Here is a 23,063-nt window from a genome sequence, read left to right on the forward strand (position 1 = left end):
ATATACTTTAGCATGGTTGTATGGGCTGCCCTTCTCTAACTAAAGTCATTTCAGTTGTCCAAATTAATCCCGTTGAATATCTCTGTATGTCGCTATGGTACTACTGATATATTTGTTGCAAAAAGGCACATGGAGACTATCAAGATGCAGCATTCTTATCTTTATTTCCTTGTTCAATTTATTCCTTCAAATAGGATTTAATGCTGTGTAAGGCTGTAATCTACGTAGCACTTGTTTTTTGACTCTGAATAGTCACATAATATAACAGCACAGCTTAAAGTGGTTTACTATAGGTAGTTACATATTTATTTTTTATTTGATTTTTTCACAACAACTTGAGGGAATTGTCTTGCAAAATCTCATTCCTTCTTCACCTTTGTATTTGTGTAATTTATTTTTAGTAAGGATGCCCCAAGGAGTTTAGGGCTTCTGTCTCACTGATCCAGCATACTGGGTTTGAATCGTACACCTGTGTTTTGTTTGTGTGGCATTTGTAGATTCTCCCTATTTGTGTGCATTTTTATCCTTTCTTACTGTATTCCCAAAGCATTCACATTAGGGTAATTGAAAATTTCAGTTTTGCCATTGTGAGAATGTGTTTGTAAGACACCCTGTCCATAGCTGGCTCCTTCACTGTGCTAAATGCATATGTATACATACTATAGTCCTTGCAACCCTGAACTGGATTAAATGAGTTTGAGGATCTTATATTATGTTATGCAGTGTTTTATAAAGTACACTTTGCCTTAGCTTAATATATTTATATAATTCCATATAAAATATTTACATTCAAAAGTTTATAAAAATCTGTTAAGATGTAAGTTTTATTTTTGGTGTTTTTCAGGGCTTAGTGTGAGGAAACAAACTGGGAATAGAGAGAGAGAGAGTTGCACAGTCACTAGTGTGACTTTCTTTTCAGTCCTTAGAGTGGAGATGGCAGGTGTGGAAGACTGATGTCACTTTTGGTCCTTTCTGTATATTTGGATTGCTATATTCATAGTCATCATGATTTCAATAATTTCATATATTTGCTGTACAAGTACTAGTTATGTGTTCTGTTATGTTATGTTGGTTACCAAAGTAGTATTTAGTTTAAAAATTAAATTTGTTTACATATAAAATTATTATTCTTTTTTCTACATTTTATGGAATAGTGGTGTGATATAAAGTTTGAATCTGGTTCAGTCTTTCTTAGCTATTTGATGATTGCATAAAAAACACAATTGTGAGCCCCGATGATGGGCTAAATCTGCCTCATACTTAAAGCATAAGGTTTATTTTCTATTGTTTGTTGTAATAGATTGCTGCTGATAAAAACAGGTTTGGATCCAGCTGTCAACTTCAAATTGATGTAATTAAAATTTGGCTTGATGAAGCAGGTCATAGAGAATCGATTATGGCAATTAGGAGATTCAGCCTTCTTTTTCTTTATTGTAGTATCTTACTTGTCTATTAGAACATATTCAACATTTGTATATTTCCTTTATATGTTAATAAAAATGGAAATATTGATATGAATTAAACAAATAAATATTAAAACTGTATTTTTCTATACAACACAAAATAGTTTTCTATAGTAGACACGCTCAGAAGCAAAGCACAGTAAAAGTTCCAACTTGATGCAGTTATACAACAGCTTCCATCTTGATGTCTAAGCCATTAAACATTTGTGTTATCATGTAAGCAAAGATATTAAAGTCCTGCCATGGTTATAGTATCACAAGTGATGTCACAAACACTCAAGTTTTAACCAGAGTGAAAGTGACACAAAGCAGATGTCAGGAAAGTTTCAGTACAGTTATAGGCTGAAACCTTAAGCTTAATGCAGCCAAATACCCGCCTGTTTAAACAGCAAGAAAAGCCTGAAATAGTACAATCAACAGTAACAGGAAGACTATAGGAAATTGCCTCTGTTTCCTAAAAGGACACATATAATAAATGTAAAAGTTTTTTAAGTATAATGAAGAACTCCATAATAATAAGTAGATATATCCTTAAGTAGACAAAAGATCTTCTAGATTGTCTGCCCCTCATATACCTGTCTACTGGTGTTTGTCAGTTGTGAATTTAGTTTTTTTCATCATTCCACAAAATTTAATTACAAATAAAAGATGTTTATCCATCTGATTCTAAATTCACTATGCTAATTTAATTTTACACGGCTAAATGAACAATACTAAAAATTGTATGTATCTTTGAAATAGATGAGGCAAATATTTTTTTCCAAATAACTTACCCAACAAGCATATACATAAATTCACTGAAAAAGATTATTCAAATTTTGGCTTGCACTGAATTGGTGCCTGTCCCAGTAGTGTTAGGTGCACAGTGAGAATTAACTCTTGACATTACAACAGTCCTTGTCAGCACACTCTCACACACATACCCACCCACACTTCAATAACAACTTAGTGCTACAAGTCAACCTGTGCAATTAACTGAAGTGTGAGAAAGACTGGAATACTCAAGAGATCAAAAAAAAAACAAAAAAACAAACACAAAGATAAGAAAGGAATGTGGGAACTCTACAAAGATATTGACTGGGCATGGAATTAATCCATTTCTTCTGGTGAAGTTAGGCAGGAACGTTATCCACTACAACACCATGTTACTTCAATAAGTACACTCTTTAAGAATATTGTATACAGTGAATTCATCTTTCCTAAGTTTCGATCTGCTAGATAGTGCAGACATCCATATCCCCTGCAACAGACTTCAGCTAATCACAGAACATTTTCAAGACTCTCAGACTCACTTCAAGAAACAACCTCTCAAATAGGCTCTGAGTGAACCCCTCAATCTACCTAATATTCCTCCAGTGACAGGTACGCAGGAGGTATCTTTTCACTTCAGTTCAGAAGAATGATGGGTATACTATGAGATCCTCCTAGACCATCAAGTGCCTCTCCCTGAAACAGAATATGAAGCCAGTATCCCGATGAAGAGGCATCAGTCACTTGTACCTCTAATGTAATTTTTCTAGCCGCTACTCAAAGCTCATGTATATAAGTGACATCTCTCCTTCGCTACCTCTCCATTACCATAATCTGGTACTGTTAGTTAATTACATTTTCCCTTCTTTTCACTTTTGAAGAACATCTGAGATACTAAAAGTCTCCCACTATCAATAGCTGCTCCCAAGTGAGTTGCATAGAGCAAGATACTCTTTTCTGGAAGATGGCCACGATGTTGGATTTGGAGGTGCTAATTTTGTCATGTAAAGCTATAAAATCACTTCAGTGCATGTGGCAGAGATAAAAATAAGATGAGCCTAAGAGGCCATGATCTTCCACAAATAGTACAGAAGCAACCCTCTGAGCCTCAGCTTAATAAGCCTAACCTTGATATCCCATAATAATAATTACAAATAGGAGAGGAGAAAAGAAACATGCAGTCTAAAGCTCATGTTAAATAAATGACTGTAAATACACATCTCTTTCTCCACAGTACCATAGATTGCATGTCAGGCAGCATCAGCCTTGGGACTCTTGCAACCCTTCCAACGAGATACCGCTGAGTATTCGGCCATAGGCCATTTCCATATTCTTACAAAATGTGTTTACTGAACTGTCAGATCCTCAAGACTCCTACAAGGTAAAATATTTGTGTACAGAACAAGTGTTGGTTCAATGCTGCACCACCAGGGTGGAATTCATTGCTTTTGTTGGTGTGACATTTGTCTATCAGCTGGAGTCACTAGTATTGGCAGAAACATGGGTATTCAAAGTCATGGACCCCAATCCAGTGCAAGACACTCACACATATGCACACACAATCATTCATACAGAGAAAAATTAGAGTCTGCAAGTAATCTAACATGTATATGATTTGGGACATTTCAGAAAAAAAGATGTTCCTGGAAAAAATTTCTAAACGTCCTGGGAAAATATGCCTGCTTCATACAAACTTAAGTCAGGAGCCAGACTGACAGTTACCCACTACACAACTGTTCTATTTAAGAATAAAAATACAGTGCCTATAAAACACAATCACTCCCTTGAAAGTTTTCATATTTTATTCTTATGCAACATTAAATCACAGTCAAAGTGAAAATGGAATTCTATAAATCTACATTAATTACAAATATAACACAAAATAATTGATTGGATTTGTATTTACTTCCATCATGTCAGTATTTAGTAGATGTACCATTGACAGCCATGATAACCTGCCATGATAATCAGATTTGTACACTTGAACACTGGGATTGTGAGTGAACAGCCTTTTTGAAGTCCAGCCACAAATTCTCCATTGGATTCAGATATAGACTCTGACTCCACTCCAGGACATTAATGTTGTTTTTAATCCTTTCACGCGTAGCTTCGGTTTTATGCTTAATGTCAGTGTCTTTCAGGAAAACAAATCTTCTTCCAAGAAATAGATTTCTTGCAGAATACATCAGGATTTCCTCAACAATTTCCATGTATTTTGCTGCATTTCTTTCATCCTCTGCCTGCACAAACCTTCCAGGTACTGCTGCAAAGAACCATCCCCACAGCTTGATGCTTCCGCCACGACTGATAAGGTGCAGTGTTTGGCTTACACCAAACACGAAGTTTAGTCTAATGGTCAAAAAGCTCAGTGTTGGTTCATCAGACCACAGAAGCTTCTTCCATCTTTGTGCCTTCTGACAAACTCTAGCTGAGATGTCATGTGTGTTATTTTTCTCTTTGCTACTCTTTCCAAACCCTTTTCAGAGTTGCTGGAAATGTTCTTTTGTCTTCATTGAGTATGTTAGGCCACCACACTGACTCACCACAAATTAGAAATTTCAAATAGGATGCATTTATAATAAAATCATCATGTTACTATTTATGCCACTTCTAAAACCCATCGGTACCACCACTGATGAATTAGGTGGGACATAGTAAAGAGAGTGAATACTTATGTGATGAATTATTTTGTGCTTCATATTTGTAATTAATTTAGAACATATTGACATTAAAGTGTCCTTTTTTGTTGATCAATGTCAAAAAAGCCAAATTAAATCCACCGTGATTCAATTTTTTATAACAATAAAATGTGACAACTTCCAAGGGGGTAAGTACTTTTTATAGTTAATGTAGTTATGAAAATATGAATATTACATAAATTCTTGAAATGAAGAAACTGAATGAAGCTTTAACCAATAGGAAACTAGCATATATTAAAAGCATAGACTTTTCTAAACAATTACAGAGTTAGCCAAAATGTACAGTAATATTTACAATTAAATTTAATGGTATAACAACTTTATCATAGAATTCAGAAAACCTGCAGTAATCTTTAAAAGAATTAGTTTTTTTCCCTTTCATCGGCTTCTGCTGCATCATATTGTGTGCTAGTTTCATATGAGACCGAATAACATGTTTATTTTGGTGTATTAATAGTGTAGTTTGTAGGGGAAGCCAACACATAGAGCTTAAGGAAGTTAAAACTGCTGAAACTTTTGGACTCCTATCTTCCCCTGGAGCACCAGATCTTGGAGAACAATGGTAACCCACAGATTAAATCTTTAATTAAGAAGGATTTCATCAAAACAAAACAAATGCCTTCTGCAGCCAGTTCAACATGAAGTAACAGAGCTGTCTATGTTTATACAAGTGTTGTTAACTGAGATTTAATATGAATTGTCCAGTCAAATATGTTAATAAAGAAGTATAAGCAAAAAACAAATGTAGACATGTAAAAGATTCCTATTGTCGTCACTCCCAGCATCATTAAAACACAATAGTACAATCATTCCTATGATTCCAATGCACAGTCAATCATATATGAATAATGTTTAGTGATAAGTTTTTTTCAAAATTTTGAATTTAATTTTGCTCCACACAGTAAATTCCAAATTATAACACTGCTGAATGAAATGTGGGAAACTTAATAATGGTTACCTTTTCCTGATACTGCCTTCGTGAAGAGTCCAACGATTGAATAAGAGCTGTGGCGTGACCCACGAACATGGCATAGCAGGTGGCTCCCACAATCATGCTCAGCATAGTAATCCACAGGTCTGACATGCTGACAGGAGCACGGGCACCATACCCAATACACAGCATGTGACTCATTGCTTTGAAGAGAGCGTAGGAATACTGCTTCCCCCAAGAATCATTCTGTAAGGTGAAAAATGGGGTAACAAATGTAACAAGTTAACAGGACAGCACAATATTCAACTTATTACCTTATTATAATTGTGCATTTAGAATAAATACTTGGAATCTTAGTTTAATAAACCACAAAGTCTATTTCAAGTGCTAGGTGGCTGTAAATTGTAGTATTTCTTTTATAGTGTAGTAGCTTTCACTCTTTCAAACTTACACAAAACTTTAAAAGCCTTGATTTTGTCAGGTACAATATATCACCACATTATCTGCTACACATGCATATGCATACACAGAACAGTTAAATGACATGGATAAAGTAATCCTTAACAGCACAGTTTCTATAACTAAGAACTTTTTTGTGGATTTCAATTATAGATGAATGTGAAGTTGTACAGTAAGGGATGCACAGTTAATGTTTGTGCCTAATCTTCCAAAACACAGAGTAGCATGCCCTCTTTTCAGAGGCTTGTATAATGGCACTGCCCAAGTAGAAGTGCGGCATTAGAGGGATGCTTGAGTATACTAATCAGACATCTTCAGGCACTGTTTTGGATTTAGAGTCTTTGGTTCTGTCCTCGGTTAGAGCACCCTAGTCTGTCACCAGCTGCTTAGTAAAGCCTCCTGTTTGCTAATCTAGTTAGAACAATCATATCACCGTGAGCTTAAAAAGGAAATTGAGAACCATAATAAGTAAACAGAAAGCTTAGCCGAGGCATATTGCAGTGTAAATACATCTCTTGTGTGGGTTACAGACATGACTCTACATGCTTCTTTGCTGGGCTGACACAGCAGGGATTTTTCTTTAAGATCTGAAGAACAACATGTTTGAATTTTTTAGAAATTAGAATTTGCTGCATTTATCACCTATGTGCATAAGAGGAACAGTCAGTAAGTTTTAAGACTGGCAGCCCTGTGGTGCTCATACGGTTACATATCATGGTTCCGTGAACATTACCAATAATATAGCTACTCTGTCTATAATACTAAATATTTGGCCCCTAACACATACTGTATTTGGAAGACTGGAAGAAAGGCGTTCTATGCAAAAAAAAAAACATCAACTTTGAACAATAAGCCTGCAAGAGGTTTTGCCATTTTCATCATAAACTGGGAGCTAATATAAACTAGAAGACTAAAATACAGCATATTCATGGTGAACAAGAACTCGTCCACAGCAGTGCACATGCATGCACTGGTGATTCAACATTTCTCATGTTTCACAACATACAATTCAGTGTTGAAAGTCAATATGTCAGATGTTAAGTTGCACAGCAATACTATGAACAATAGGGCAAACAGATTCTCCCTGAAAGAATATGAGACTACCGCTCTAGGGAGGTGGAGGGAGGGGTATTTAGGAACAGGGGCTTGGGGCATTGCGGCTTTACAATGCTGTATACATACACATTTATGATGCTCATGACATATGAATCACCATGCATCAGAAGTGGGCAGGAGGAGGAGTATAGGAACCTCATCAAGGACTTTGTTAAATGGTGCGACTCAAACTACCTACATTTGAACACCAACAAAACCAAGGAACTGGTGGTGGATTTTAGGAGGCCTAGACCCCTCCTGGACCCCGTGATCATCACAGGTGACTGTGTGCAGAGGGTGCAGACCTATAAATACCTGGGAGTGCAGCTGGATGATAAATTGGACTGGACTGCCAATACTGATTCTCTGTGCAAGAGAGGACAGAGCCGGCTATACTTCCTTAGAAGACTGGCGTCCTTCAACATCTGCAATAAGATGCTGCAGATGTTCTATCAGACGGTTGTGGCGAGCGCCCTCTTCTATGCTGTGGTGTGCTGGGGAGGCAGCATTAAGAAGAAGGACGCCTCACGCCTGGATAAACTGGTGAGGAAAGCAGGCTCTATTGTAGGCATGGAGCTGGACAGTTTGACATCCGTGGTAGAGCGACGGGCGCTCAGCAGGCTCCTATCAATTATGGAGAATCCAATGCATCCACTAAACAGTATCATCTCCAGACAGAGGAGCAGCTTCAGCGACAGACTGCTGTCACTGTCCTGCTCCATTGACAGACTGAGGAGATCGTTCCTCCCCCAAACTATGCGACTCTTCAATTCCACCCGGGGGGTAAACGTTAACATTATTCTAAGTTATTGTCTGTTATACCTGCATTTTTATTACTCTTTAATTTAATATTGTTTTTGTATCAGTATGCGGCTGCTGGAGTATGTGAATTTCCCCTTGGGATTAATAAAGTATCTATCTATCTATCTATCTATCTATCTATCTATCTATCTATCTATCTATCTATCTATCTATCTATCTATCTATCTATCTATCTATCTATCTATCTATCTATCTATCTATCTATCTATCTATCTATCTATCTATCTATCTATCTAACTATCTATCTATGACAACTCCAAAGGACACATATTTTTATGTTACAATGCTACCTACAACCACTTTGACACTGCGTGCATATACTGTATGATAATTGAATTGAATAAGAAAGCCCTACATAGCTAATGAAATCGTATTTTATTTATGCCGCTGAACGATATGTGAATAGCCTTTCGCTTGCGTAATTTGTGCCGTTTCAAGTCCTGGCCAAAATGGCACACTTACTCTTTCCACGTCTTTATGTTTTTTGATATTTGATATGCTGAGTGATGACAGATTATTGATGGCTAAAGCAAGCGGTCTCCAAACTACAAGTACCCCTCACATCAGCATGCAGAATGGGGCATGGCTAAACATGAGTTGAGTTAAACATTTAACTCTGTCCATAATTCACAGGTGTCATGTCCCATTCCTCATCCTAGGAGTGACAGTTATTAGGCTACAGTGACTGTAAATGTAATATGCCTCATTACACTATGATTAAGATGAGGCTTATGAGATGGTTATCTAACTCAAATAATATTCCTGGTTACATAATAATTAATATTAGGGTTTTGGAATGCTTATCTGACTCAAATAATGGCACATTAACATGCAGTTTTCATCATTTGCATGCAGGTCACGCCTTTTCCATCTAGCAAGGAGATCAGCAGGACCCAAATGCGTGATGTGTATGAATCACAGACCAAGTGTTTAATCCTGATCACATTTAGGCATGTCTGACCTTCTCCAAAACTATGCAATTTGACATTACAATTATGCAGCTCCCAGTTGGTAAGTTTTGCTTCACAAATACAGAGAATTTGATTGGACTGATATTTCCTGTTTTAAATAGAATTGATAGGTGATTTTTAGTGCATTGATCTGTAAACAATGTGTGAGTTGAGTCATGTTTAAAATGCTGGTCCAAAATTGGGCAAGAAATTCATGATTGCCCCAGGAAATACAGGACGTCTGGTAACTAGAAGTGTGTGATATGTATCATCTACGATAACATCTTAATTGTTGTTTTAATGATGTGACAGCTGAAATTATTGAGTTTGTCACTCAATTTGCAAAAAACAATCAAAACCACGCCTCTTTGTCTGCATTATGTTATGTCATCTGTGTTAGCCCCTCCCAGTGTTCATTGTGTTAACTGTGATAGGAGGAATTGTACTGGCAGAGTTTGAGCACTCCTATGTATTCCGTTTTAACATTGCAGCCTATTAATAAAAAATATTAAGAGATAAAGGAGTTCAGTGTGGTTTCACTACAGCTTCATGGTGGTTCACATGAACCAGCACTTGGTAAGTTATAACGCAGAAGCTTTGGAGGTTAACCAGATTCAAAGCCTGAGTGCATGAGTGCAGTTCATGCGGTAAACACTGGGTACATTGTGATAACATGTGGTCACATTCGCTTTCTTTCCTTCCTCATACTGCTTGATCACCTTCATTTTTGTGTCATGATCAGTTGCCTTTTTTCCTGTAAGACAAATGTAACTGAATGTAACCACTGCAAGTAACGTGAGATCAGAATGAATGAGTCACGGCATACGGAGCTGGTGTGGTAAATACTGTCGTTTCTGTATAAAATGCAATTTAAATGAAATTGATGTAGTATGGAGCCCCACAGGTGTCAGGCAGAAAAAAAAGTCCTTTCAGACAAATTATTAATTTGTTTCAACAAATTATGTAATTCATGTTTATTTCTGTAAGAAGCATATGCCCATCCGGAACATTTTACTTCGCAAGCTGTTTTGGTTGGGTGTCCTTGATTCTAAAGTGCATTTTTTTCTTTCATTATTTAAAACACTTGCACAGATCCACGCCTCCTTGTCGCGCTCTATCTCACCACTATGCCTGCAGAAGCTGGAGGAGGTGATGACACAAGGGAGGAAGCAAATAAGAGTCTTTTAGCAGTTATTAAAAAAAAAAAAAACACAGGCATTCAGAGAAGGCGAGTCTCTGTACACTGCCATTGATAAAGAGATTAAGAGCTACTTGATGAGACCTGAGGTGAACAGTGATGTAAATTCACTTAAGTGGTGGAAAACACATGAAGCAGAGTTCCCCAAATTGGGGAAACACGCAAAGAGTGCCTGTGCATCCCTGCCACAAGCAGTCCTTTAGAGAGAGCTCTCAGCACCAGAGGAAATACTGTAACATATAACCATGCTGCTCTGTAGTCTGATGCTGTGGACAGACTGGTGTTTCTGTCACACAACTTGAAGTTTCCTCAGTAGAATTTTATAACTGTTTTATTTTTTCTGATATATTTGTGCAATACTGGACAGAATTTGAAGTTAGTAATTTGTTTGAAAATGTTACAGGTTTGTTTTTTATTTTTGTATCTTTGTGCAATATATGACAGAACTTGTTTACAAATGCTATAGATTTTTTTTCCTGTACATCATTTGACAATGAGTTTTGCACTTTAGTACAGTATGTTAAATTTTTGTGCTTGTATGCAACACAATTCACCTTACAGCAGAGCAGACTGTAATCTTTATGCTGCATAGTTGAGTTATGATTAGTATTTTATTCCCTTTGGATTCACATCTTGTTTACATTAGGAGTAAGTGTCTGTTTAAAATTCCATCCATCCATCCATCCATTATCCAACCCACTATATCCTAACTACAGATAGATAGATAGATAGATAGATAGATAGATAGATAGATAGATAGATAGATAGATAGATAGATAGATAGATAGATAGATAGATAGATAGATAGATAGATACTTTATTAATCCCAAGGGGAAATTCACATACTCCAGCAGCAGCATACTGATACAAAAAACAATATTAAATTAAAGAGTAATAAAAATGTAGGTAAAAACAGACAATAACTTTGAATAATGTTAACATCACGGTGGTCTGCTGGAGCCAATCCCAGCTCACCACAGGGCACACACACACACAGCACACACTAGGGACAATTTAGAATCATCCACCTAACCTGCATGTCTTTGAACTGTGGGAGGAAACCGGAGCTCCCTGAGGAAACTCACACAGACACGGGGAGAACATGCAAACTCCACACAGGGAGGACCCGGGAAGCGAACCCAGTTCCCCTAACTGCGAGGCAGCAGCGCTACCCACTGTGCCACCGTGACGCCCTGTTTAACATTCTCTCATTATAAAAGTTTTGTTGGTCTTTTTTGTAAATCCTGTAGGCCATTTTGTAAATGGTTTACTCATACTTGCCCTGTTTGATCTCACTAATATTTTAACTGGTGATTTTAAAGTTCTTGTGTTATTTTACTTCAGTTTTAAGTAAATAAATAAAACCTGTTGTTTCCATTGATCTCATTAGTAAGCTACAAGTAATATCCTATTAACATCAATAAGACTTTTAAAAACATGTTTTTAAAGGATGCAAAATACTGTCTGATTATTGTTATCATCAAATTATCAGAAAATACCAAGATATAATTTTTTGCCGATATCATGTATCCCTACTGGTAACCCTAATCAAAAAAATTAACCATTTGTAAATTACTTTAATTCGAACCTCATTGCAACTCTATTATGCTCTATTTAGTCTAAATTGTTACTGGATCCACACTTCTTTCAACATCTTCCTTTTCTGAACCACCAAGTAAACACAACCTACGGTTTCTAGTGTGCTGCAGTAGCTGAAGAACTGAGAAGTTGACAAACTGGGATGTCAGCTCGTTGTTCAAAAATGGACATTTTATATGTAGAGAATACTTTATTCACATCTTTCTTTCACTAAACAACTTCATAGAATACAGTAAGCCAGTGACAACATGCTTGGTACTGTAGATAGAGCTGTTATACCACTACACGTAAAAGACATGTATTGATGACTTGCAACCACAACAGCATCCAAACAACAGACAATATTGGAAGTTATTGTCTGCAATTTACTATGTGTCTACTACTACAATTATAAAATGGACAGAACAAATAATGCATCAGTCCGATTATTAATTATAGTGCATTATTTGCTGATACTGATGGGCTGATCCCCATCCCATCCAATGTGAGTTTTCTTTGACTATATTGTGATTTGATTATGCTGTAGATCCCTTAGACTCTTGAATAGTATTTTAAGGACCTTCTAAACCAATGGATGCCTTAAAGCAAATTAGTTAAAGGATATACCTGTAAATAATAGTAATATCCCCTTGCAGTAGCGCAAGACCTATAAAAACATCAAACCATGTTTATACTTAATGCTCAGGTTTCTTAAATATTCCCACTTTGCTAAATACTAATTATTTTTAATCTGCTCCTGTGGATACAGCACACAATATTTTATATGCAAAAATGTGAATCCTCAGTCATCACATTTATATTTTTGGTAAGCCTCAGAAATATTAGGCAAAGTAAAACCCCACAGAAAAAAACACCACACATGAACTCTAGTGACAGAAATGTGACTTCCGAAGTACTCTGTGATTGAGGATAAGAATAAATTTGGTTTTGGCCCCCAACAACCTTGAAATAGATTAAGCTGATTTCAGAATATTATACTGTGAAGAGTGGAACAGTGGTCCCAATGCAAGCCAGGTCACTGGTTGGATGCAGTTTATATATTCTTCCCATTCTCTCATAGAATGATTGTCAACTCCAAAATCATTTATTTTATGTAAGTGAGTGTGGGCTGTATGCATTTGAAAGGGCTGAAAAGCCAATCTAGGGTTTATTCCTAAATACACTTTAATGCCATTGGAATGAACTCCATAAATCTGTCACCTTTTAGTGTGAAGTTAAGCTGTTCCACAATAAATTATATTGGATTAATGGAATTTGAATGTTTGGTAAAAGAATGGATGAATATTGTTGCAACATTTACAATATGTCTTTGGCAAAACGGATAGATATTACTTTAGTGCAATGGCACTTGAAATAGTAATAACTTAAACCCTGATAAGATTCAGAGGGAATGCTCCATGTTGACTGGAGTGTTAGCTAAAAAAATGGAACTTCTTTGGAATGTGCTTTACAAAGCAATCAACACCACTGCAGTATAAGCAGTAACACTCATTTCAGTACTTAGGCCCTAAGTGAGGTAATCAGTATTTCAATTTTAAAACCATAGTCACTGCCAACACCATTCACTTTTTTATGATCTGGTTAGTTGATACATCTAATACATTAATAAGCTTGATTTAAATTGATTTAATTTAATAAAAGGTGTCACAAACATGCACATGGGAGGCAGCTAAAGAGCCTGAATGAGAGTAATTCCATGCAAGACCAGAGGGTGGCAGAGTACACCGACTCTTTATCTCACTTCTCTGCAGACTAGTTACGGGAATTTCCACCTGGCCCTGATGATGTCACTTCCGTTCCTGGCCTTGATGACTCCACTTCCGGTTCCAGTCCCATTGATGACGTCACTTCCTCTATTTGCCTTTAAAACTGCCATCTTGACATTCTCAAATCAGTTCTGTTTTGGATTCTAACCTGTACTATCATTATTCATCCAATTTTGCAGCCAGGAAAACAATATATGGGTGGCTATCCCAAGCCTTTTTTGTGTCTTCTTGTCAAGTTTATGACAAAGGTTACTCTAAACTGACACTGTTTAAATGAATGGGGATGTGGGTGTGAGACTGTCCTACTGTATAATAGACCGGCATCCCTTCTGCGATTGAGTCTTGTCTTGACACTGCTGGTATATGTTTTGGCCACTCACAACGCTTAAGTGAATTAAGAACGTTTGATAAAGTATGGATAGAGGGTTTTTTGGTTCAATTTTTTCTTTTCTCAGGTGGTATAGAGGTAGAGTGTTTAGCAGTGCCACCTCAAACCTGAATATCCTGGTTGAATTTTTCCAGTTATTATTGTTTTCCTCACACATCCCAAAGATATATCTTAAACTTAATTCACAAGCTTAGACTGGCATAGAATGAGTGTGTTCTCTGCAATGTTTTATATTGCATCCATGACTGATTCCTGCCTTGCATCCAATGACTCCAGGACCAGGGTCTGGCTCCCTGAATTAGAATAAAAAAATTTGGAAAATGGCTGGATGAGTCAGTGAACAAATTACATGTGCATGAGTGTTCCATGTTCAAGAGTAAGGCCTTCTATTTAATTCAGCTGCAGTGTGTCAGAATGACCTTGAATTACAGAGAACATGCTCGGAAAATGCATGAATGGAATTTTCTTTTCTTTAAAGCACAATTCTTTGTTTTTGTTAGCTTTTCATTTCTGTGCTGAGCTGACTTAACACATGTTGCAAGAGCTAATAGGGATGGGTGTTGGTGACTTGCAATCACAGTCTGAATCATCAGTCATAATTGTGTTCCAGTCACCTTATATACATTGATGTCAAAGAGTTTCATCATAGTAAGTAAAATAGTTCTCCTTGGAATTGAAACAAATTTAGCTTATGACTTCAGCAGAGATGCAAGCATGTTAAAAATAATGCTTTTTATTGGGTTGGGGGTCCACAAATTTTGGACTACAGCATTGCATGTTGAGTATATACACATTTGATTAAAAATACTCATTTTATAATTAAAAAAGAACAGCATGAGTGGAAATAAAAAAATCAAAACTTGTTGATGATGCACATCAAAGAAAGGAGAATTTTAAGGTTTACATATTTGGCTGACACCTTTATCCAAGGTGATATACAACATTTATGATACAATTGGTTACATTTCTTTTGGTTTACCATTGTAGCCCAAGAAGGCCAAGTTACTAGCTCATAGTCACACAGTGTCAGTAGCAGGATTTTGAACCCACAACCTCAGGGGTTGATATCCAAAGCCTTAACCACTACACTACACTGCCTGCCTGATGTCCTCTCACTAGCACAATGCCACTGAACATCTGCCTGACTAAGCCTTGGAGTTATGTGTCCACAGCTTCACTTTATTTCCAGTAATCTGGTCCTTGATGGATGCACTTATTTTATTACTGCGGCAGTTATAGAAGCAATTTTGACAAGAATAGCTTACTAAAGAGACATTGGTGCGCCAAAGTACAGGCCATTAAAATAACATATTTGCTTGCTACTTTAAAACTTCAAAAGAAAATATAATGAATTCATGCTTTATAAAATTATGCAGTTGTGCACTTAAGAAATCCCTTTTCCTTCAAGGAATTACAATGCAGCACTGACTAGATATTTGCCAATTAGTTGCAAAAGTGCAGTAAAACTGAGGATTTGTTGTCTCTGCTCAGGTAGGGTGGTAATTACTCTGCTTATATGTGCTTTGGTGTCCTTATGTTATTACATTCATGTGCTCCATCATATTCATTCAACCTTGCCAGTCCCTTCTGCTACTTGATAATGGAAAGGCAGTATAATGATTCAGGAGATCCCATCATCATTAAATAACTCTCTTTTTTGTCAGGTCTTTTGGATGTATTTATAAATGGGACAATGCTCTAGAACATTTGGCTACCATCTCATAAGAAGGTGAACATAACAGCATCAACCCTACTTGTTCATCTGTGTTTCCTGGACCTAACTTCAATGTGTACGGTATTCTTGGACACCAGAGCCTACATGAATGAAGGATCTGATAAACAAAGTTTGTCTGAATGTACACTATAGGTTACTGTTTGCCCCTACATGACTCCATGACCTCTATCTAAAACCCATTCTGGTTCTATGGAAAAATATTTTAGGATAATTTCTTACTTGTGACACATATTCAGTAAACATGTTTTGATACAAAATTGTATATATAATATATATTTTAAAGGACTGCATAGTCTCTAACAGATTAAGAGCAAAGGTACAACCCAAATGGCATTGGGGCCCCATAACACCTTAACAAGTGACAGCTTCTGACTCTGGCAGGGAGATAAGTAGCCATGCAGAACAGGGAAAAAAGAAGTTGCAAGCGGATAGTAGATTCTGTCAATGCGGTATTCCTGGAAGTGAAACAGACATAGACCACAGTGTGAGACACACAGAGAGAGAGAGAGTCTGACAGCCAGCGAGATGGGCTGAGGAGAATCCTTCGGGCTGCTAGAGATGAGATGACACAATATATGCCAGAAGAAGATGAGGGATCTGGTGGGACAGCAATATTCTCTCATCCAGCTCTTAGGAAGCAAGGTGTTGTTCCAAACATAGAGGAGTGCAATTGTATTACTCTGTAAAAGAATCAGCAGCTGGCTCTTTCATCAAATCGATTCAGCAGACTTGGGAGAAAAAAAAGACCCACTTAGTTTGTTTGTGTAGCCAAAGACATTCTGGCAATGATTTCAGAGTTTAGCATCAGGTAAAAATTTCGGGTAAAAAATTAATGGCAGAAGAAAAAGGTAAAAAATCCAGAAACAGAAAGAAAGACAGAGAAATAAGAAATGAAAAGAATGGTTGTGGCTTAGCATATGAGAAGTGTGCAAGTGTGTAAGCCATTCCATCAGACAGAAAGGTGTCAAAGATGTACAGAAAGGCCAATCAGAACAGTGAGCTTTCTCATTTTATAATTCTGTTTTGCTCATTCCCTCCTTGTTATTCCTTTTTTGTGTGTTTCAATTATAATACATTAAGAATTTTTGAATCTTGTGACTCATTTGGCATCATTCTTGGTATGCTAAAACACCCCATCATTGTTTCCTTTAATTATATAGATTATGTATGTTTGCATGTGTTTGAGACTATAAATATCAGATTAGATTGGTTAGAAAAGAGTTGCCGTGTTAGCCATTAGATTTTCAGAGGACAGTACAAGGAACAACAGTGATTGAAAGATTTGACTGAAACCCACCAAGGCAAGTACAAAGCACCTCTAGATGCCAGTCTGGTTAAGCCTGTGCCACCATGGTGCTAAAATGTGATTTTGTGAGGAAACCCATATGAGAATGTTTTTCTTTCCATCAACTAGGAAGAAGGTATCATTATTTCCTCAGGCTGCTAGAGGATTGCTGGGAGATCCCTCTAACATAAATTTATGCCCATAAATTACCCATTGTTCCTCCTTGATAGAAAACAGTAAGTCACGAAATGAGTGCATGGCATACTGTCATTGGCATGAATGGACAGAGAAGGGTGAAAAGAAAGAGAGAGAGAGAGACATAGAGAAGGAAGGAAAATGGGAATTGAAATGAAGACAGTTTGCAAAATTGAGATGGTGAAAAAGTGGTGAAATCAGCAGGGTTTCATTTTCTTGTCAATTGTTTTCAATCATTGCTCAACTGTGCTTTGATTTTAATAAAATGAATTCCATTAACATTTCATGCTATATGTCATAGCACTGCTATTATAATTGTTTTATTTCCTGTGTTTATTTTGTGTTTGTGTTAATGATGAAAATATAAATTACTTTTGTGTGTCAAAATACTGGTGTTCCTAAACTAGTGTTGACTCAATGGGCGTCCATAGGTCTTACACTGCGTCAAGTCCTAATTAAAATGTTTTACATAAAACAAGAAGTAGAGTTAAAAGTATTACTTTTGTTATATCTTTATAATGTTTAAAGCTAAATGTATGTAGTGTGTGTGACTTTCTAAGATATCTATAGTCATTTCATATAGAGTCATTTAGAGTTAACTAGATACTAAAAATAAATTATATCTGTGTATGCTCTGTCCTTGAACCTGCTGCATTTCCTCACACCAATTACTTCCCAGAATCTGTTACAGAAATAAAGCAATAATTGTGTACTCTTCATTTGTACATTAATAAAGTCTTAATGATGATCATACTTTTTAGCAAGTATTACTCCTCTATGCCATCTGTGCACTGATGATGAAAATGTGAATGACTCCTTTACCTTTCATTTGAATTGTTCACAAGAAGAATTTTAGTTTTTAGTTTTTGCTACTGTCTTTGTGCTTACTCCCTATAGTATTGCCACAAACAGGTATGCATTATTTAATCAAACATCAGCTTTGTGTCCTTCAGCAAAACTGAATATAAAGGTATGTAACTTGCACTAAAATATATGAGATATAAGATAAGGTAATTTTTCAATTGAAATTATTTAGAAAATATGTCCAACTAAAGCTGGTGACACATTACATGACGTCTAGTCAATGGGGTATGTCATGCTTGATGACTAAAGTTCCTGATTTTTGATGTCAGATTACACATGTAATCACAGAACATGACTAATTATATGACTCAGTAATGATTTCCAGCTCAGTTTCCCTTTTTTCCAATAGTCAACAAAGTGCTGCCTGACAGAGCCATTGCTATAAGAATGATTTCCAGGAATGAAGAGTTCAGTCACCGTCTTGGCCAGTTTTTTTTTTTCTTTTTTCCATTCTGTCATGGTACATAAAGAACAAGACGGACAGATGAGTCTCTCATTTGTTTGTCACGTTCAAATTACCCCCATTTCTTATTACTCATAGCTGCATTTTATGCATTGTACTTCTGGCTGGGCACTCATTTGTCCTCAATTTGCTCCCACACAGAGTCTGCGACACCTACGACTTAGAAGAAAATCAAACCTTGATTTTGTCACGGCAAGGAGTCATTGGGTATATCGCGCTACACGATGAGTATATCACTTTACACGACTGGAAGCCGTGGGAGCACACTACAACTTGTAAAGATTATGTAAATAAATTCAGTAACTGAAACTCCTTTGAAAAGTTGTGTAATGTGACAGGGCCTTTTGCATAACCCAAAACTTACAAACTTACCGGAATGTTCTGGTTACATGGAAAAGCAGAGGCGAGGTGTAGTAATTAGAGAAACTCTATCCTTTATTGGGCTTTATTTTTGTAAATAACATTTCAAAAAATGATGAAAACAGCTGCCACTGCACACTCTTTGCTACATGTTGGCCACTCACAATGTGTTTATGATAATATCCAAATGCTGTCTTGCTGGAATTTATCAAGGTGTCCAGCTTTTGGACCTTGTCTCTGAAATAAGTCATCTAAGACACAGGTGAAGAGCAAATAACTAAGCAACAGAGAGGTAACATCTCATGACCCTGTTTTTCCTGAATAAAGGTCCATCCATCCATCCATTGTCCAACCCGCTGAATCCGAACACAGGGTCACGGGGGTCTGCTGGAGCCAATCCCAGACAACACAGGGCACAAGGCAGGAACCAATCCCGGGCAGGGTGCCAACCCACCGCAGTGAATAAAAGTCTTGTTTTGATAATGTTGACGTGCTGCCCTATTGTGCCTTAACATTTCACTGTTTTGAGAAATTAAAAAAGTATTCAAATGCATGCTAAGTACTATTTTTTCGTGATTGTTTGAGCATTTTGTCCATCCTTTGCCTGTTTTCAGTGTATTCTGTGGAAAGATTACACAATGAATGAAAGTTATAACAGATCAAGGTGTACTTTTTGCATAATACAGCAGGCTAGTATACTAGACCATCATGGGGTACAAAGATGCACAGGCCTACTCTCATTCATATGTCTCAGTTTAAAGGCACTGGTTATATCCACACTGTTTTTGAGAAGAGGGTGAAAAAATGGAATTCTTTGGAAGAACTCATTTAGGTGTGGTGCAAAAGGTGCATACACTAAACAGACATTGACTTGGCAGAGAATTCTACCTTAGTGACTTGGAAGTATGAGAGAGCTGAGCTGTGCCAACATGCTGCCCCTTCAAATGTATACTTGGATTAGATTGTACATTTTATATGTTACTTATAACTGTTTGATATTCTAATACAATCTGATAAGGACACTGTTGTATAATCTAATAAATGAAATAATTGGCTCTTCAAAATACTGTAAATTCATCACAATTTAATGTGGACATTTCCCTGTCTGACATATGAGCTCATCATAACACTTGCCAGGCCTGTGTCAATCTTCCCAGCTCTGTTTAGATCTGTTACATGAATTTGCAATAATTTCTAAAATGTCATTGATTAACAGTGTATGAAATGTAGACATTACAATTGCAAATTAATGTTTTGAAATGTCAGCATTTCAAAAAATACAAAGACTAAATTCTTGCCAGTGCAAGTCTACCGTTTCATCCTTAGTCATTTTCTTTCACAATCACAGAAGGAAGAATGAGGTTTTTAAAAATTACACTTCCAGCTACTCAAAGATGAACTTTCTTTTCATTACTTTGGGACCTTCAAAACTTAGTTTGGTATTATTTTGCAAGAATTTTGTGAATAGAGATTGATGAGCTCTGTTGGGCTAAATAGTCTGTTCTCATCATACTATAATTGTTTCAATGTTTTAAAATGTCTCTGTCCAGTATTGTTTCACAATTTGCATCCACTGCGGCCAAGATTTGCTCTGGCCCTGGAGATTCTGAATCACACACATTAAGCAAGTTTAATAAAATACAGTGCCTACAAAAATCTTCCCTCTTGGAAGTTTTCGTTGTTACATAACATTTAATTGCAATGGGTTTAATTTGTCGTTTTTGACACTGATCAACAGAAAAAAACTCTTTCATGTCAAAGATCTCTGCAAAGTGATCTAAATTACAAATATAAAACACAAACTGATTACGTAAGTATTCAACCCTTTTAATATGACACACCTAAATCATCCAAGATGCAACCAGTTGGTTTTAGAAGTCACAGAATTAGTTCAATAAAGATCACCTCTCTGTAGTCAAACGGGGGTCAATTGATTGCAGTTTAAAGGCACCTCATCTGGAAGGTTCAATTTGTGATGAGTCATTATGGTGGCCTAACCTACAAAACTCCAAGCAACTTTTTAAAAAGGTGTCTGAAAAGTACAAGTCAGCAGACGGAGATAAGAAAATATCTACTCCACCGAATATACCTTGGCATCCATTTAAATCAAAAATGAAGAAATGGAAAGAGTATGGCACTGATGTAAACCTGCCTAGAATGGGCCTTCCACAAAAAGTGTTCATGAAAGAGGAAGAGTAGTGAGGGAGGTGACCAGTAGATATTTGATAACTCTGAAGGAGTTGTAAGCTACAATGACTCAAACTAGAGAGACTGTGCAAACAACAATTGTGACCCGAAAGCTTCACCATTAGCAGCTTTATGGGAGAGTGACAAAGATAAAGACACTATTTAAAAAAAAATACATGACATCTCAGCTAGACTTTGCCAGAAGGTATATGGGAGACTCTGAAGTAGGCTAGAAGTAAGGTTCAATGAGACTGAAATTGAGCTTTTTGTCCATATGACTGAATGCCATGTGTGGCACCACACAGTACTAAAAACACACCGTCCCACATAGTGAATGCAGCATCATGCTGTAGGGATACTTTTCTGCAGCAGTCCATGGAAGGCTTGTGAGGGTAGAGGGGAAAACAAAATTCAGCAAAATGTAGGGATATCCTGAAGGGAACATCTGATGCAGTCTGACAGAAACCTGTGTCTTTGGAGGAGATTTGGTTTTCATCCAGACAACAACCACAAGCATGAAGCCAAAGCTACACAGGAATGGCTTAAAAACAGCAATGTTAATATCCTGAAGTGGCTGGACAGTCCAGATCTCAGTCCAATAGAGAATTCGCTCGCAATACTCAAGCAACCCAACAGACCTTGAGCAGTTTTGTAAAGAAGAATATTGAAAAAGTGCAGCAAACTAAAATGTGACAACATCCAAGGGGTGAATACTTTTCATAAGCACTGCATGTATTTATTTTCAGATAATCCATATACATTGGAATTTGCACATTGATATATTCCTACTTCCTGCAGTGGAAGAAATAAATAGCCAGAAATACCAGAAGATTTTGAGATAGTTTATAAGAAAATCCATGCTTTCACTTGATTTACAAGACCTATATTGACTTGACAATAGTTGATTTTTGCAAACAACAAAGAATATCCCAAGCTTATTAAGTATACCTGTTTGAATTCAAGACATGAAAATATATTTGGCTTTGGGTATAAACACTAAGTTTGATGTTATAATAAGCCCCTATGTCATAAAGGGTGAGCCTCTCCTTTAACATTGTGTTAGTGAGAATTTAATTGTCATGCAGTAAATAACATTTTTGTAAGCATGACTTAAATAACAACATAACAAAAATAACAATTGTTTTTTAAAGAGCTGATAAGTAACTTACATCTACAGTATCTAGACATGTAATTATGCCAAATCTTTAATATCCTTCACAGACACGAATAGCACATACCTGAAATGAAAGTGAGCAGTGCAGCTCTACAGTATATCTATTTAATTGTTTCAGTAAGTTTTTTCATATCTGTCACTATTTTTAATTTTTTAATTCATGGTGGATTTGTGAAATTCCTAATTAGGCAGCTTCTAATGCCATTAATTTATAGTAAATATATGGTGCTATTATTACACTGTATTAATACATGATCTCTTTGTTGTACTGGCCAGTTGTTTACTAAAGAAGGTGCAGTGGGATGACTCACGGATAAAGCTGGTCGTTTCTATCTCTGCTTACACAGGTTCCAGATGCACTCACTGCATATACTCATTTCTACAGGCTTCTATTGCTTGAGACGCTAGCTCTCACTTACTGATTGCAAATCCTTTTCTTTGTCATTCTTTTTCCAATTTGTTTTGCACCATCCTGTGATCAAAGGAAGTAATGAAACAGGATTGTGAGGAACATTCAGGCTGCAGGTTTGTAATCACGACTTGCTTTTTCATTTTCATGCTCCTGGATAAAAATGTAACTTGCTTTTAAACACAGGCACTCTGCCAGTTCAGCGCACTTGTGCCCATGCCTATATAATAAATATAGACTATTGACTATCAATCCATGTTGTTTGCCATTT

General features: G+C 36.6%; 1 protein-coding gene across 2 annotated transcripts in view; it reads right to left on the reverse strand.

Annotated features, from left to right (window-relative positions):
• Positions 1 to 23,063, reverse strand: part of LOC114652878 (potassium/sodium hyperpolarization-activated cyclic nucleotide-gated channel 1) — a 360,830-nt gene that overhangs the window by 154,880 nt on the left and 182,887 nt on the right. For both annotated transcript variants that reach the window (XM_028803184.2, XM_051928272.1), the window contains exon 4: positions 5,871 to 6,089. In XM_028803184.2, coding sequence (XP_028659017.1) covers positions 5,871 to 6,089 — 219 coding nt within the window. The remainder of the gene's footprint in view (positions 1 to 5,870; positions 6,090 to 23,063) is intronic.

Source organism: Erpetoichthys calabaricus, chromosome 5 (genome assembly GCF_900747795.2).
Source record: "Erpetoichthys calabaricus chromosome 5, fErpCal1.3, whole genome shotgun sequence".
In the NCBI taxonomy this organism is placed as follows: domain Eukaryota; kingdom Metazoa; phylum Chordata; class Cladistia; order Polypteriformes; family Polypteridae; genus Erpetoichthys; species Erpetoichthys calabaricus.